Consider the following 16,660-nt stretch of genomic DNA (forward strand, 5'->3'; position numbering starts at 1 on the left):
GTGGCTGGGATACGTCTGCCACAGTAAATGTCCAGGAAAAGTGGCAAGTGCCAAAGATCATGGGAACCGTATGGGGCTGCCATTAGCGGCGGTCAACGAGGGCCCCCGCTTGCCAGCACACGTGTCCATCCCGGACGGGGGCACAACGCTGACTTCGGCCCCTGTATCCACTAGACATCTTTGGCCTGACCACCGGTCCCAGGCATAAAGGCGGTGAATCTTGCCGACCGCTGCGGTGATCACCGGCGGCCGGCCCCAGCGTTTCCCGGAAACGTACAAGGCGGGCGACACTGGCGGGCCGCCGAGCCCCAGCGCTGATGGTAAAAACACCATACTCCTCCACGGGCATCTCCGGCAGGCTCAGAGGGCTCCGTGGAGCCCTCGGCAGGTGTGGATCTAGGCCGCCGCGCAGGGCAGGGATAGCTCAGGGTAAAGGTGGAGGGGGAGTGGCTAAAGAAGAAATCAATAATACTTCAATTGCAGGAATATATATATCAAGTGTGGATAGATGGGGTTGGTTTAATTTGGCATCATGTTTCACACAGACCTCGTGGGCAGAAGGGCCTGTTCCTGTGTTGTATTGTTCTACAGTCTATATTCTTGAAACAGTCTCTGTTATGAAAGGGACAGAGTGTATGTCGCAATATTACTTCATTTGCCTTTTAATTTCCATGAATTTATTGCTTATTTTGCAAAGTACATTTTGTTCCCTGATGGATTAAAATCTGTCAGCCCAATAAAATAATAATACTCTGTAAAATCTTTCCAAATGACATGGAATTCCAGCAAGTAACTGCACAGCAGCCAAACCTGATTCACCAATGGAGCACAAACCTTGTCCGTTCAGCTGACTGACCAAATTTATAACTAAAATTTACTGGGCCACCTGGACTCCCAATCATTGATATTGGAAACTGAGTCAGTGCCAGGCAAGCACCAATGAGCCTACAGATGGGAACACTTATCAAACTTGCCAGAGAATTCTAAACTGGGAAATTTTTGTGTAAGTTTTTCCAGTATTAAGAAATCCTCTGGAGAAATTGAGTGATTTCTCTCCCCATTCCCAAAATCATTGTACAGATTTAAAAAAACGTGTAATGTATTCATTCTAGCTCTGCGTTTCACTCAATGGATTATAATGATAAATGAAGGACATATGAAGGTATTGTTTGGTCAATTTTACAATGCTTTTCAGTTTTTATAAGTCCTGTTAATATAACTGTGATATTTACCTGGACATGCTCTTCATTAACTCCTCATCATTGTTTTATGATTCATCACCTTAGCGTGTTAAACATATGGGCTCATTCGGACATAGATTTATTTTGCCTAATGATATGGAAAACTTTGAGGGATTGATATTTATTCTTGTACTCAGCAGTTTTAATTTCATTTTATTGATCTTATTAATAATGTGTACCAGTGCAGTAAAATTGAAGGTTCTAATGCTCACTGTATTTTTTATAGATGATCTTGCATCAAAGGCCAACATTATCATCGATCCTGCAGAGATCTCCGCCATATCAATGGATGACTTAGATGAGGATGATGAGAGTATAACTCAACAGGTACAAAAAGTGTAGCTTTGTTTGAGTTTGCACAGTTTAAGGTAGTTGGTAGATTCCAACGGAAGTAGTGGTATGACTATTGCTAATCAAGAATTTCATTAGGATTGTGGAGGGTTTATTATTGATATTCAGATGATAAAAATGATAGTAACTGATAGTCACATGTATGTGCATATATCATCATTAGATGTCTCTTTATAATTTACATTGAAGCTGCACATCATGTAAGCAGTTTCTCAATGTTCTTGTAGAACTTATGTTATCCTTATATGGTTGCGTTTCACATAAGATTTGTGATAATGGGACAGTTTAGTTTATTGTGTACTGAGGTACAGTGAAAAGCTTTTGTTTGCGTGGTCTCCAGTCAAAGAAAATAATAATAATAATAATAATATTCATTTATTGTCATTGCAACGAGTACAACGAAATTAAAAAACAGCCAATCCTGACGGTGCGTACAAACATATATGCAATAAATGCAAAAACAAATAAATACATAAATACAATTAAATTAAGTACAAGATTTTTTAACGGTGTTGCCTAGTGCACAGGTAGTGTTCAGTTCTCGTATGGCCCTGGGGTAAAAACTGTTCTTAAGTCTGTTTGTTCGGGATTTGATTGACCTGAAACGTCGACCAGAGGGCAGATGAACAAACAGACGGTGGCCGGGGTGGGATGGATCTTTTATTATTTTGCCTGCTCTACTGAGGCAGCGCAGGCTGAACAGGTGCTCCAGGGAGGGCAGTGAGCAGCCGATGATTTTCTGGGCCGTCGTGATGACCCTCTGAAGGGCCTTCCTGTCCTTTTCTGAGCAGCTGGCATACCATGTGGTTATACAGTATGCCAGCACACTCTCGATGGAGCAGCGATAGAAGGACAACATGAGCTTCTCCTGCAGGTTGGTTTTCCTGAGGATCCTCAGGAAGTGGAGTCTCTGCTGTGCCTTCTTTACTGTGGTGATGGTGTTGGTAGACCAGGTGAGATCCTCTGCGAAAGACAATACATGATTAAAATCAAGCCGTCCACAATGCACAGATAAAGGGGTTCAACGTTTAATGCAAGATAAAGTCCGATTAAAAATAGTTCAAAGGTCTCCAGTGCTCTGTACTGTGCCTTGTTAAATTATTGCTTTTCCAGGAAGGTTCTGTAGAGAAGAACTCCTCAGAATATTAATCCGCCCTTACTCCATGAACACTATCCAATCTGAAATCCCTTGATGTTATCCTCATGATCCAATGTGGGCAATGGGTCTTAATTTGAGTTAATTTCATTGTAATAATCTTTAAAACACATAGGAATTGCGTGTTAAAGCAAAGCACAGAATTATCAAATTTAACCAAGACCAATAATAACTAAATGCATAGTATTGAGGAAATGGCAAAAGCAAATAAATTTGACATTTAATAAATTTGACAGAGAAAGCAAATCTAAGCAAACATTGCGAAGGAGATTGAGCAAATACCTATCTCAAATCAGTAAGCCCATTCTAAAAAAGTTAGACGTGTTAGTAACAAAATCAAGTGGGAAAAATTGACTTTAATACATCCTGCAGGAACTAAAAACATGCATGAATACAGGTGTGGTTGGAAATATGTTGAAAGAATGATATGGTATTAAGGGAATCTATGATAAATCTAGGACTGGCATGTCCTAAGGGAGTGCGGGGAAACAGCATCCTAGTCGGGAAACAGTAGCAGAACGTTGAAAGGGAGCACATGGAGCACAGTTCAGGTATGTTTAAAGGGAGCATAAGAAGAGGGGCTCTTGTGTGTATAAAGGGAGTAGGGAAAGCAAGATCCTGGTGAGCCAGATGCTGATAATCTGATCGCAGATTATTGGAGTTGTACTGTAGAGAGGAGTGGTCCTTAAGTGTTAAGTTTTAATTGCAATTCCAGTCACTTATTCCATCTTTGTAATTGTATTCTGCCTCCTTTGCATGTTCCTTGAATTTTGGCAGAGGCTGGGTGGTGCTTCCGCTGGAGGTGGAGCTCTTGCGAGACCAAGTTGGTTAAGTTCTCCAACTCTCGGCCGAGCTAATAGGTTCCTAAGTACAGCAGCAGTGAGCTTGATGAATCCCCGCCGATCTCTGGCTACTGTGGAAAAGGTTAAGGTTCGTACTCTGAGTGTGGAGCAGAGGACGGAGGAGGACAGTAAGTACCCTTTTAGTCAGCAATAACATAATTTGTTTGACTAGTAAATCTGAAAAGTGTTACATATGAGAAGGAGACAACTTTAGGTCACAAAACTACAAAATGTTTAAAGACAATTGTTAAGTCAGACAGCTTCTGTAGAAGGATAAGTAAAGCTTGTTTTATGTGGTGGATATTTTATAAAAATAGAGGTTAAATATTTTAGGATAAAGTTTAGGAAAAGGGGCAGTAAAAGACAACCGCATTCATGCTATGGGGATCGAAACTGGAATGGTGAAGAAGGCAAGAGGGTTAAGTGTTAAACCGTAACAAAGGGGAAGAATGGGGCATTGCATATAATGATTTCAGCACCCACTGGGTAAATTACGGAACATACACCTGCAGCAGTTACCAGTTACATGCAGCATACCTACAACTATCTCCTGAACCAAATCCATCCAAGTAAAATCTTTCAGAAGACTATATATTGACTGTGTGGAGAATTTGTTATAAAGAAATCATTAAAAATTTGTACTTAAACAAGGCAATTGCTAATTGATTCAGGAAAAAGGTTCAAGTAGCAATGATATAGTCACTTTGTTCACAAACATAATGCTGGTTGTGAGATATTTCATAATATACAGTTGAACAGTGAAATGAATGCATTATGTAATGTGTATATAGAGTCATACAGCGTGGAAACAGGCCCCTCGGACCAACTTGCCCACACAAGCCAGCATGTCCCAGCTACACTAGTGCCATGTGCCTGCGTTTGGCCCATATCCCTTCCAACCTGTCATATCCATGTACCTGTCTAACTGTTTCTTAAACGTTGCAATAGTCCCTGCCTCAACAACTTCCTTTGGTAGCACATTCCACCACACTTTGTGTGGAAAATATTTCCCCTCAGATTCCATTTTGTAGATTCCTAATAAATCTTTTCTCCTTCACCTTTAACCTATGTCCTCTGGTCCTCGATTTCCCAACTCTGGGCAAGAGACTGCGTCTACCTGATCTATTTCTCTCATGATTTTATACACCTCTATAAGATCACTCCCAATCCTCCTGTGCTCCAAGGAATGGAGTCGCAGCCTACTCGACTCTCCCTATAGCTCAGACCCTCAAGCCCCGGTAACATCCTCATAAATTTTCCCCATACCCTTTCCAGCTTGACAACATCTTTCCTATAACATGGTACCCAGAACTGAACACAATACTCTAAACGCAGCCTCACCAACATCTTATGTAACTGCAACATGACCTCCCAACTTCTATACTCAATACTCTGACGGATGAAGGCCAATGGGTCAAAAGTATTTTTGACCATCCTATCTACGTGCATGTACATGTACTCCTAGATCCCACTGCTCTACAATACTCCCCAGAGTCCTACCATTCACTGTGTAGGTCCTGCCCATTTTAGACTTCCCATGTGATGAAGAAAGGAGGCTGTCGAACGTGGTTGTTGCCTGGTCCAAGATGGGTATTAACCCTACCATTGAAGGAATCTACACAAAGCACTGCCTCAAGAAGGCAACTAATATCATCAAAGACTCACACCATCCTGGCCACCCTCTCTTACTGCCACCATCAGGAAGAAGGTTACAGGATTCAGAGAACCATTACGTTTAGATTCAAAAACAGCTTCTCATTAACCATCAGGCTATTGAATCACACTGTGTAACCCTAGCCACAACACTATCTCAGCACATAACTACCATGGACTTTGTATAAGGGTTTCACTACATATTTGACTTGCGCTATTATGGTCTGTTTACCTAGTATAACTGATAATTTATCGTATTATTATTTATTGTTATGTTAATTTGCCTGTACAACTGCAGAAAGTACCCGTTGCATATGACAATTAACCACTCTTGACTCTTGACATAATAAGATTGCTTCTTACAGTTGAAGGAAGCCACGGAAATGATGGTCTATTGTTAGGGCGTCCTCCTGATGAACCAGAACAACCAATCACAGAGAAATCGCTACTGGAAATACTAGATGGAGCTGTCATGATGTACAACCTCAGCGTGCACCAGCAGCTTGGCAAGGTAATGTAGTAAAGTTAGCTGAGAAACTGATGTGAGTGGAGGCACGAGAGACTACAGGTGCTGGAATCTGGAGAAAAAAACAAAACTGCTGGATGAACTCTGTGAGCCAGGCAACATCTATGTAGGGAAATGGACAGTTGATATTTTGGATCGGGACAGTGGACTGAATGAGTAGAGAGGAGATGAGATGAGGGAAAGGGGTGGATAAAGAACTTGCAAGCATTGGAAGATCCAAGAGAGGAGAAGTTGATTTGCAGATGAAGTCAGGTGGGAGAGGGAAGAATGGAAATGACCATACAGGCTGAGAGTTGATCGCGGGGGCTGATATTTATGCTGTTTGGTTGTAGACTATCCAGGTGGAATATAAGAAGTTTTCCTCTGAGTTTGCAATTGGCTTCAGAAGTGCAGGAGTCCGAGGATATTCAGATTGATGAGTGGGAATGAGATGAGGAATTAAAATGTCTTGCAGCCAAGAACTCCAGATGGCCATGGTGGACAGAGTTTTTGGCAAAGCCGTTGCCCAGTCTGCGAGAGGAAACCACGTTGATAGCACCTATTGCAAATTTTTGTGTTGAACCGATGTGAGTGCAGAGAACAACTGTGCTCTTCTTAAAAGTATCACCATTTTACTTAATGCTAAGAAATCACCCATGACATTGATTTAACAATGCTTCTCCAACGGTGCAGCACACTTCCAGTACTCAGCTGAAGTCTTGGCCTCATTCTATCACTACCTGCCATTCAGCCAGCAGATGCTGGAATTTCAAAGCATCACAACATCTTGTGAATGTTATACTTCAAGTAATTCCAGGAATTTCTCTCACTTTATTTCACTGTGCAGGAAGTGGAAGAAACTGAGTCCAGCCAGCATACAGTATAAAGAATCTCCAAAAGCTAACAAAAGTGTAACAATAAACCCTATTCTATCACTACCTGCCATTCAGCCAGCAGATGCTGGAATTTCAAAGCATCACAACATCTTGTGAATGTTATACTTCAAGTAATTCCAGGAATTTCTCTCACTTTATTTCACTGTGCAGGAAGTGGAAGAAACTGAGTCCAGCCAGCATACAGTATAAAGAATCTCCAAAAGCTAACAAAAGTGTAACAATAAACCCTATTTGGTCTATGTATAGCCACATAATTTCAGAATAATATCAAATATGGTTTATTGTCTTCTGTTAAACTTGTCTCATCTGCCTGTAATTTACATCATCTATCTCATCTGCCGTCTTTATAATTTATACAATTCTATAGATGTTCCATACCATTCCTCCATAAATGTTTACTTCCAACAAGGATATAAATCTTACAATCCAGAGAGAAAGTTCAAGGGGTTTATTATTTTGTTTGACTGCAGCTTGTGGTTGAACTGTTCTCCTCACATTGAATTGACATTGCGTTTCTCTGGTGCTCTGTAACATACAGATAGTGAAGATTAAAACTAATTAGCTCCGAATTGAGTGAAAAAGCCAAACCGCATGTTGTAATCGATTCCATTAGTCATCACTTCAGCTCTCTGGCACAGTGAATCTTGTGTGATTTCATCCAAGATCTGTGACTCGGCGGCTTTTTTGCAAATACAAAACAAATTCCTTTTGCAAACCAAATTCCTCGTATGTTGCAAAACATACTTGGCTAATAAAGTATGATTATGATTATGATTAACTAATTTTTAAATTCATATGCTAGCTGATCATCCTTGAAATTATTCATGATGGAATCAAAACTGTAGTATTAGAGTGAACTGAAGTAGGATGGTGGAGGATTATTGGACCAAACCAACGTTCTCAATTTTGTTTTTATTTTAGATGGCTTTCAGTTTATCCATGCTTTTTGTGTATTACCATTATAAATTTATGTATCTAATGGTAGTGCCTTGAGAATTTATTATGCAGTAATAACACCCACCCACTCACTGATAACTTCACTGAATTGACAGTTACGTACAACTTCATTATTAATAGAAACAAACAAAGTTTAAGGTGTAATGTGTGCAGATATAAAATTCCTAATGCTAAGGACTCCCTCTGCATTGTTGCAAATTTAATTTTTGTTGGACTGCATTTTTAGCAGGAAATAAGTTGCTCCACAACTCCATTAATAAGGTTTCCTCAGTGTGAGAAATGCTTGGCTGTCACAGAGTTTACATTAAAATGGGAATGCACTGTTAACAGAGTGCAGAGCGGGGAGATGGAAATGATAAGCTTAGAGTATAGTGTGTTTCCACCCATCATTGCAACCCATTCCACCCATTTATTTCCTTTGCTGATGATGCCCTTGCATTTCACTCAACTCTCCACCACTAAACCATTTGTCAGTTGTTTACCTGGGCAAGATTGGCAAGGGAGGATCATTAAATGCTCACAGGAGGGAAATTCTGTCATTTTGCCACTTTAGTTAATATTGTTGATTTTCCCCATGCTGTACTCTGCATGGCCGAGGGTTATTCACTCAGGGAATTGGATCCTGAAACTCACTCAACCTGTTTAAAGAGAGCTATAGAGTGGAACAAAAACTGCTGGAAACAGTTCAGCACATCAGGTAACATATCCATGGACACTGCTTAACATGCTGTGTGTTTTCAGCATTTCCTATTGAAGCATCTGCAATTTTTAAATTTTTAGCAATGAACTAGACCAAGTGGGCCCAAACCTCTCCTGCACTGCCTTTCTTCCCCCCGCCTCTCTTCCCCCCGCCTCTCTTATTGTATTATTGTTAATTAATTACCTCTACATGGCAGCAGATCTAAAAGAGCCTGTCCCTCTGATGGATCATGGGCAAGTGGCTTGGAATGCGTTGTACCTGGGAAATTGATGGCAGTAGCACAGTTTGATTGGTCTTAAAGCATTAACAGAAGTTTCACAAAAGAGATTCATTAGCGAAATTAACTCCAGGGGCAGAGGCTTCCTGGATGCATAATTTACTACGGAAAGGGAAATAAATGGAAGTGTTTTTTTCAGTTATGTTAGAATTGCATTTTGGTGAATCCCAGGGGTAAATTTTGAGGCCAGGATAAACAGTATTTAATTTCAAAGTTTGCAGGTGATATGAAACCCAGAATAACAGGAAATAATATTGCTGATAACAAATCTCATAAGGGCACGGACAGACAAATTAAATAAGCAGACACATTGACAAAAAATTTAACATGGGTTAGTGAGAGATGATTAAGGGAGAGGGGAATGGCAATATTAATCAGTTGGTACAATTGGTACAATTTTAAAGGGATGTAAAACCAGAGATATCACAAGAAATCTTTTAAAGATCAAAAGATAGTGTGCACAATTTCCATTCTACTCTTAAAGTCTATGCTAACCATGTCTTGACTCTTATTCCCGTCAAGGATCCGCCATCTGACTCAGCCACAATGGACTGTGGGTGGAGTCAACAAAAGGATGAGTTTTTAAAATTAATTAAACTCCTGTTAGATTGGATGCGGTTTTCTTTTTTTTTAGGAATGTTCATGTCACACAGACCCTTGGATCTCCCACTGCTGCTGTGTTAGATGACTTATGTCCAGCTCAACTTTCTCTGTGTTTGTAGATGGTGGGTGTGTCAGATGATGTCCATGAATATGCAGTGGCCTTGAAGGACACTGAAGATAAAATTGCACGTTGCCCTACAACCGTAAGTAACTAGACATTTATTCTCATGAAATATCGTGTCTGTGATGTTGCTTAATGGATGGTAATACAAATATCCATAAATGTCCGTAACGTGATCCCTGTTTTGAGAGAAATCCACAAAATTGATCAGTCTTTGCTTTTGCCCTCTGATGGAGGATGATTTCAGACTGTTGTTTAGAGGTACAGCATGGAATCAGAGCTTTTGGCCCATCGAGTCCACGCCGATCACCATTGATCACCTGTTCACACTAGTTCTACGTTATCCCACTTTCACATCTACTCCCTACACACAAGGGCAAATTAGCCTGGCCAATTAACTTACAAACCAATCTCATAAGGGATGTGGGAGGAAACTAAACCACCTGGAGGAAACCCAAAGCACTGTCACAGAACATGCAAACTCCACACTGATGGCACCGGAGGTCAGGATCAAACCCAGGTGTGTGGTGCTGTGAGGCAGCGGCTCTACCAGCTGCGCCACTGATATCACAAAATATTTTCAACTCGTAACATCACAGAGACATGCCATTGTGTCCAACCGGTGTATGCCAGAACTCACACACAACTTGAACTTCCTCTACCCCACCAACAAGAGCTTCCATTCCTTTTGCCCTGATGGTTAGATATTCCTCATGTGGTAAAGAGTTTATCATTCTAATCACCTTCTGGATGAAGACATTCCTCTGGTTTATTATTAGATTTATTGGAACTGATATGTAAGGTATGACTTAAGGAAAAATGTCTTCATATTGAATTATATATTGGATTAATGAAGCAGAAGCAGGCAGTTCTGCCCAATCTCCAAGCCAGCTGATTGATGCAGACGGAAACACCAGAGAGCCTGCAGGAATGAGCATTGGGATACAAGAGGAGTGATGGATGGCAGACATCATGGTTTCCAATTTGTGGTATTGTGTGTAGTTTTGGTTGCCCCATTCTAAAAAGGATATTGAGGTTTAGGAGAGGGTACAGAAGAGGTTTATAGACAATAGACAATAGGTGCAGGAGTAGGCCATTCAGCCCTTCGAGCCAGCACCGCCATTCAATGCGATCATGGCTGATCACTCTCAATCAGTACCCCGTTCCTGCCTTCTCCCCATACCCCCTCACTCCGCTATCCTTAAGAGCTCTATCCAGCTCTCTTGAAAGCATCCAACGAACTGGCCTCCACTGCCTTCTGAGGCAGAGAATTCCACACCTTCACCACCCTCTGACTGAAAAAGTTCTTCCTCGTCTCTGTTCTAAATGGCCTACCCCTTATTCTTAAATTGTGGCCCCTTGTTCTGGACTCCCCCAACATTGGGAACATGTTATCTGCCTCTAATGTGTCCAATCCCCTAATTATCTTATATGTTTCAATAAGATCCCCCCTCATCCTTCTAAATTCCAGTGTATACAAGCCCAATCGCTCCAGCCTTTCAACATACGACAGTCCCGCCATTCCGGGAATTAACCTAGTGAACCTACGCTGCACGCCCTCCATAGCAAGAATATCCTTCCTCAAATTTGGAGACCAAAACTGCACACAGTACTCCAGGTGCGGTCTCACCAGGGCCCGGTACAACTGTAGAAGGACCTCTTTGCTCCTATACTCAACTCCTCTTGTTACGAAGGCCAACATTCCATTGGCTTTCTTCACTGCCTGCTGTACCTGCATGCTTCCTTTCATTGACTGATGCACTAGGACACCCAGATCTCGTTGAACTCCCCCTCCTCCTAACTTGACACCATTCAGATAATAATCTGCCTTTCTATTCTTACTTCCAAAGTGAATAACCTCACACTTATCTACATTAAACTGCATCTGCCATGTATCCGCCCACTCACACCACCTGTCCAAGTCACCCTGCAGCCTTATTGCATCTTCCTCACAATTCACACTACCCCCCAACTTAGTATCATCTGCAAATTTGCTAATGGTACTTTTAATCCCTTCGTCTAAGTCATTAATGTATATCGTAAATAGCTGGGGTCCCAGCACCGAACCTTGCGGTACCCCACTTGGCACTGCCTGCCATTCCGAAAGGGACCCATTTATCCCCACTCTTTGCTTTCTGTCTGTCAACCAATTTTCTATCCATGTCAGTACCCTACCCCCAATACCATGTGCCCTAATTTTGCCCACTAATCTCCTATGTGGGACCTTGTCGAAGGCTTTCTGAAAGTCGAGGTACACCACATCCACTGACTCTCCCTTGTCAATTTTCCTAGTTACATCCTCAAAAAATTCCAGTAGATTTGTCAAGCATGATTTCCCCTTCGTAAATCCATGCTGACTCGGAATGATCCCGTTACTGCTATCCAAATGCTCAGCAATTTCATCTTTTATAATTGACTCCAGCATCTTCCCCACCACTGATGTCAGACTAACTGGTCTACTGAAATGCGTCCTGGATTAGAGGGTATTAGTTATAAGGAGAGATTGGACAAACTGGATTTTTCTTCTGCAGCATCAGAGATTGTGGGGAGAAGTGATAGAAGTATATACTTAGAAGTTAGGCCATACTCTCGACCTAGTGTTATCGTCCGGATTCCCAATCAACAACATTGAAACTACTGAAGCCTGTCTATCGGACCACAGCGCTATCATTTTTGACGCATCTCTGCCTTTATCTCCCGCAAAATCTCATCTCCCTGTTCGCTACTCCCGCGACATAAATTCATTGACTGCCAGTAAATTCTCCGAGGCTCTCACAGCTGCCCCCAACATCTGCACTATTGAGGCCTCTCCCCCCCATCTCAGCACTGAGGATCTCGCCTCTTTATTTAATATCACTTGCTCTTCCATCCTGGATTCTATCGCTCCCCTTAAAATGAAAAAGCCTAAGCCCAAAGGTCGGCCGTGGCTCAATGACACCACCAAAGCCCTAAGAAGGGAGTGCAGAAAATCAGAAAGGAGATGGAAATGTGACAAGCTTCAAATTTCCTTCGAAATTCTGAGAAACAATCTTCTCAAATACCAGGAAGCAGTAAAGTCTGCTAGAGCACAATACTTCTCCGACCTTATTTCGAAAAACTCTCATAACTCCAAGGTCCTATTTAGAACAATTACCTCTGTCATATGTCCCGCCCCCAGTACCAGCTTAGTTGGGTCCCCTGCTAAGTGCGAAGAATTCGCTAAATTTTTCACCAACAAAGTTGAGAATATTAGAATGAACATTTCCCCTCCCACCCGTGACCTAGCTGTCTCACTAGTCTGTTCATCTAAATTGGACTGCTTCCAACCCGTCACTCTATCCTCCCTTGCAAAGCTTGTCTCCACTATGAAACCTGCAACCTGCCCCCTTGATCCTGCCCCCACTGCCCTTCTGAAGGATGTCATTGCAATAGCTGGTCCCAGCATCCTCTCTATTATCAACAGTTCTCTGGCCACTGGCACTGTTCCAACCAGTTTCAAGCACGCGGTGGTCCAGCCCCTACTGAAAAAACCTAACCTAGACCCCACCTTGCCTAGCAACTACAGACCCATTTCCAAACTGCCATTCCTGTCAAAAGTCCTTGAAAAGGCAATCCTTAACCAATTAGTGCCCTACCTGCACCAAAACACCATCCTGGAAAGTTTCCAGTCAGGTTTCAGAGCCCACCACAGCACAGAGTCTGCCTTGTTGAAGGTACACAACGACCTGCTTCTCGCCATCGACACCGGCGACTGTGCAATCCTGCTCCTTCTCGACCTCAGCGCAGCATTCGATACAGTGGACCACACCATCCTTATTGACCGTCTACGGTACGCGGTTGGCATTGATGGCACTGCCCTGAGCTGGTTCGCTTCGTACCTCAAAGATAGGAGTTTCGCCATCAACATAGGCAGTTATTCCTCTGCTCCAGCTAGCCTCTCCTGCGGAGTTCCACAAGGCTCCATCCTAGGCCCCATTCTCTTCTCTCTACACATGCTCCCCCTTGGCCAAATCATTCAAAGGCACGGCATTTCTTTCCACTGCTATGCCGATGACACTCAGCTTTACCTCCCCCTGAAACCCAACAACCAGTCAAATTTAAACAGTGCCTTGAGGACATAAAATGTTGGATGGCACAGAACTTCCTCCAATTAAATGAGAGCAAGTCTGAGGTCATCCTATTCGGCCCCCCCGACTCCATCAAATTGATAACAGGCAGTCTTGGAAGCCTATCCTGCCTAGTCAAACCGCATGTCAAAAATCTCGGCATGATATTTGACTCTGCATTAAAATTTGATAAGCAAGTCAACGCTGTGGTAAAAGCCAGCTTCTTCCAACTTCGAACCATAGCTAAAATCAAACCTTTCCTCAAATTCGACGACACAGAAAAAATCATTCACGCTTTCATTTCCTCCCGCCTAGACTACTGCAACTCCCTATACACTGGGATCAGCCAATCTTCCCTGTCCCGCCTGCAACTGGTCCAAAACGCCGCAGCGAGACTCCTGACGGGTACCCGTAAAAGGGACCACATCACCCCGATTCTGGCCTCTCTCCACTGGCTCCCTGTACGGTACAGAATCAACTTCAAGCTCCTCCTATTCACGTATAAAGCCCTAAATGGACACTCCCCCCCCTACATCAAAAATCTTCTAACCCCCCTCTCTAACTCCAGGTCCCTCAGATCGGCCGACTTGGGGCTATTCACTATCCCGCGGTCTAGGCTTAAACTCAGGGGTGACCGCGCTTTTGCGGTTGCAGCTCCTAGACTGTGGAACAGCATCCCTCTCCCGATCAGAACTGCCCCCTCCATCGACTCCTTTAAGTCCAGGCTCAAAACATATTTCTACTCGCTAGCGTTTGAGGCTCATTGAGGAGGCGCTGTGAACTGTTTGCGTGCTACTGTATGTTTTCATTTTTTTTCTATTGGAACCTAATCAAATGTACAGCACTTTGGTCAACGTGGGTTGTTTTTAAATGTGCTATACAAATAAAATTGACTTGACTTGACTTGACTTGATATAAAAGTATGAGAGGCATAGATAGAGCCTCTCAATTTTAAGTACTCCTCAGGGTAGAAATATCAAATATAGGGAGTGTAGCTTTAAAATCAGAGTTGGAAAGATTAAGAGGGTTGTGTGGGGCATATTTTTACACAGTGTGATGGCTGTCTAGAATGTGCTGACAGGGCTGGAGATGGAAGCAGATATGATAGTGAAGATTGAGGTTTTTTGATAGGCACATGGATATGTATAAAATGGAGGGAGATGGATCACATGCAGGTTGAGAAGATTAATTTGGCATCATGTTTGGTACAGACATTGCAGGCCAAATGGCCTGTTGTGCTGAAGTGTTTCATGTTCTATGAAGCATTAGGATAAGAGAGTGTATTGCCTTGGGCAACAACATTTCTCCCATAGCACCAATTTCCCCTGCCCACCCAATCATTTCCGTTTTATTCCTCCCTCTTCTCACTCTGGCTTTACATTCCACTCCTCTTTTCTCCTTAAACAACACCCTTTATCTTCTTTTTATCATTTACCTTGTCGCTTACACCACCCATTTGCCACTCAAAACCCCCCTACCCATATCCACCTATCACTTTGCCAAGGTTTGTCCCGGCCCCACATCTTTTTTCCAACTCTTTCTCCCCCCCCCCACTATCAGTCTGAAGAAGGGTCCTGACCTGAAACATTATCTGTCTATTTCCTCCTCAGCTGTTGCCTGACATGCTGAGTTTCTCCAGCACTTTGTATTTTGCTCAAGATTCCAGCATTTGCAGTTCCTTGTGTCTCACTCTGTAGAAGATGTAGGTCGCTATATGAAATGGAGACTAGATCTGTTGGTTTTTCACAAGTTTAACACAACAACAGGAGTGAATGCCTTTAGCACAGAAGGAAACCATTCTGTCCTTCACCTCAGTGTTTGCCATCAAATTTGACATAAGCTCCTCTTGTCTCCTCTTGATTTTTCCATTTACTCAAGAAATTCTATTAGTAATTTGTGTCTTTTCCCTTTCAGAGGAAGGATATTCTAGATGAATTAACCAAGAGTCAGAAGGTTTTCTCCGAGAAGCTGAATCATCTGAGCCGTCGACTAGCCTGGATAAATGCCACCATCTATTCCAAGGTAAAGTGAGCTTCACAGCTCCCTGGGTCTCCCTGTGAAATGGAAACTTGAGACTGCAGATGCTGGGAATTTGAGCAAAAAACAATGCTTGAGGAACTTAGCAGACCAGAGACCATCTGTGGAGGGAAAAGGTCAGCCATGTTTCATCTGGTAATTTCCCTCCACAGATGCTGCCTGTTTATTGTTAGTTTATTACCACTTTGGTATTTTTTGTTCAGAGCTGGGGATATTGATGAAAAGAGCAAATTCCTTTTACCATTCTAGTTTTTTTTTTAACAGGTCAGGGTGAAATATGAAACCACTCATAACAGGGTGGTTTTTTATTTGTATGTTCGAATGTTGCTGAGTGCGAAGAGAAACCCCACTACAGCACTCGGCTCTTTCTCAAAAGCACAGGAGCATCAGTGTATTATGGCCACCCACTAATTCGTGTTAATTTTAAGTTTATTTAAAAGCAGGGGTTCCGCAAATGATTTATCCAAAGGTAAGGCTAGATAGAAATTTGAGTTTTCAAAAGATTAGTTTTCTATGATTGTAATAAAACTACTACATGTTTCAGGAGAAGATGTTAGACATCTACTGGCTGCTGCAGGTGTGCGTAAGAGTAATTGAGCACAGCGACCGGACTAAGACGCTATTCGCTTTCATGCCAGAGTTCTACATGAATGTTGCCATGAACAGCTACAGTGCTCTGAAGAATTACTTCAGTCCAGTCAACCCCATGGATGAGCTGCCTGGTAAGTGAAGGGTGGGTAGGTTGAACAAACATCAAGGATTAGGAAAGACTTTCTGCTCCTGGAGCATTTGCCTGTAAGTTTATTCAAAACTTCCTTGCACAGTTAAATCTTCTACATTTGTAATTTATAGGTGCTCCAGTGATGCATGTGATGGCCAAGGTCCTAAGCTGTGTAATATCCTCATTAAAATCTCTTTATATCTTATCTTTAAAATATTATTTAAATTTACCACGCAGACTCAAACTTTTAACAACTGCTTCTAAGGATTGGTTTAAATTTTGTTTAATATGTTCCTGTGAAGTGCCTGAGGTGATTTTATGATATTACATATGAATACAAGTAGTTATTGAAGTACACTTTGTTTCCTTTCTCTGAGTATTTTCCACAATGGGTGTTGCTTCACTTGATATGTCTCCTCCACTCACCCCTGTCCTTGATCAGAATCATTTGTGGAGTTGGTTCATATAAGATGTAGTTCCGGACGTCTCATCAAATATGTGCTCTGCCTCCCTAC

The 16,660-nt window shown here is 42.3% G+C and overlaps 1 protein-coding gene across 1 annotated transcript in view; it reads left to right on the forward strand.

Moving 5' to 3' along the window:
• Positions 1-16,660, forward strand: part of rnf123 (ring finger protein 123) — a 180,052-nt gene that overhangs the window by 75,160 nt on the left and 88,232 nt on the right. The window contains exons 22-27 of the mRNA XM_078414350.1: positions 1,468-1,568; positions 3,526-3,718; positions 5,609-5,754; positions 9,301-9,384; positions 15,302-15,409; positions 15,969-16,146. Coding sequence (XP_078270476.1) covers positions 1,468-1,568; positions 3,526-3,718; positions 5,609-5,754; positions 9,301-9,384; positions 15,302-15,409; positions 15,969-16,146 — 810 coding nt within the window. The remainder of the gene's footprint in view (positions 1-1,467; positions 1,569-3,525; positions 3,719-5,608; positions 5,755-9,300; positions 9,385-15,301; positions 15,410-15,968; positions 16,147-16,660) is intronic.

This window comes from Rhinoraja longicauda, chromosome 17 (assembly GCF_053455715.1).
Source record: "Rhinoraja longicauda isolate Sanriku21f chromosome 17, sRhiLon1.1, whole genome shotgun sequence".
Lineage (NCBI taxonomy): Eukaryota > Metazoa > Chordata > Chondrichthyes > Rajiformes > Arhynchobatidae > Rhinoraja > Rhinoraja longicauda.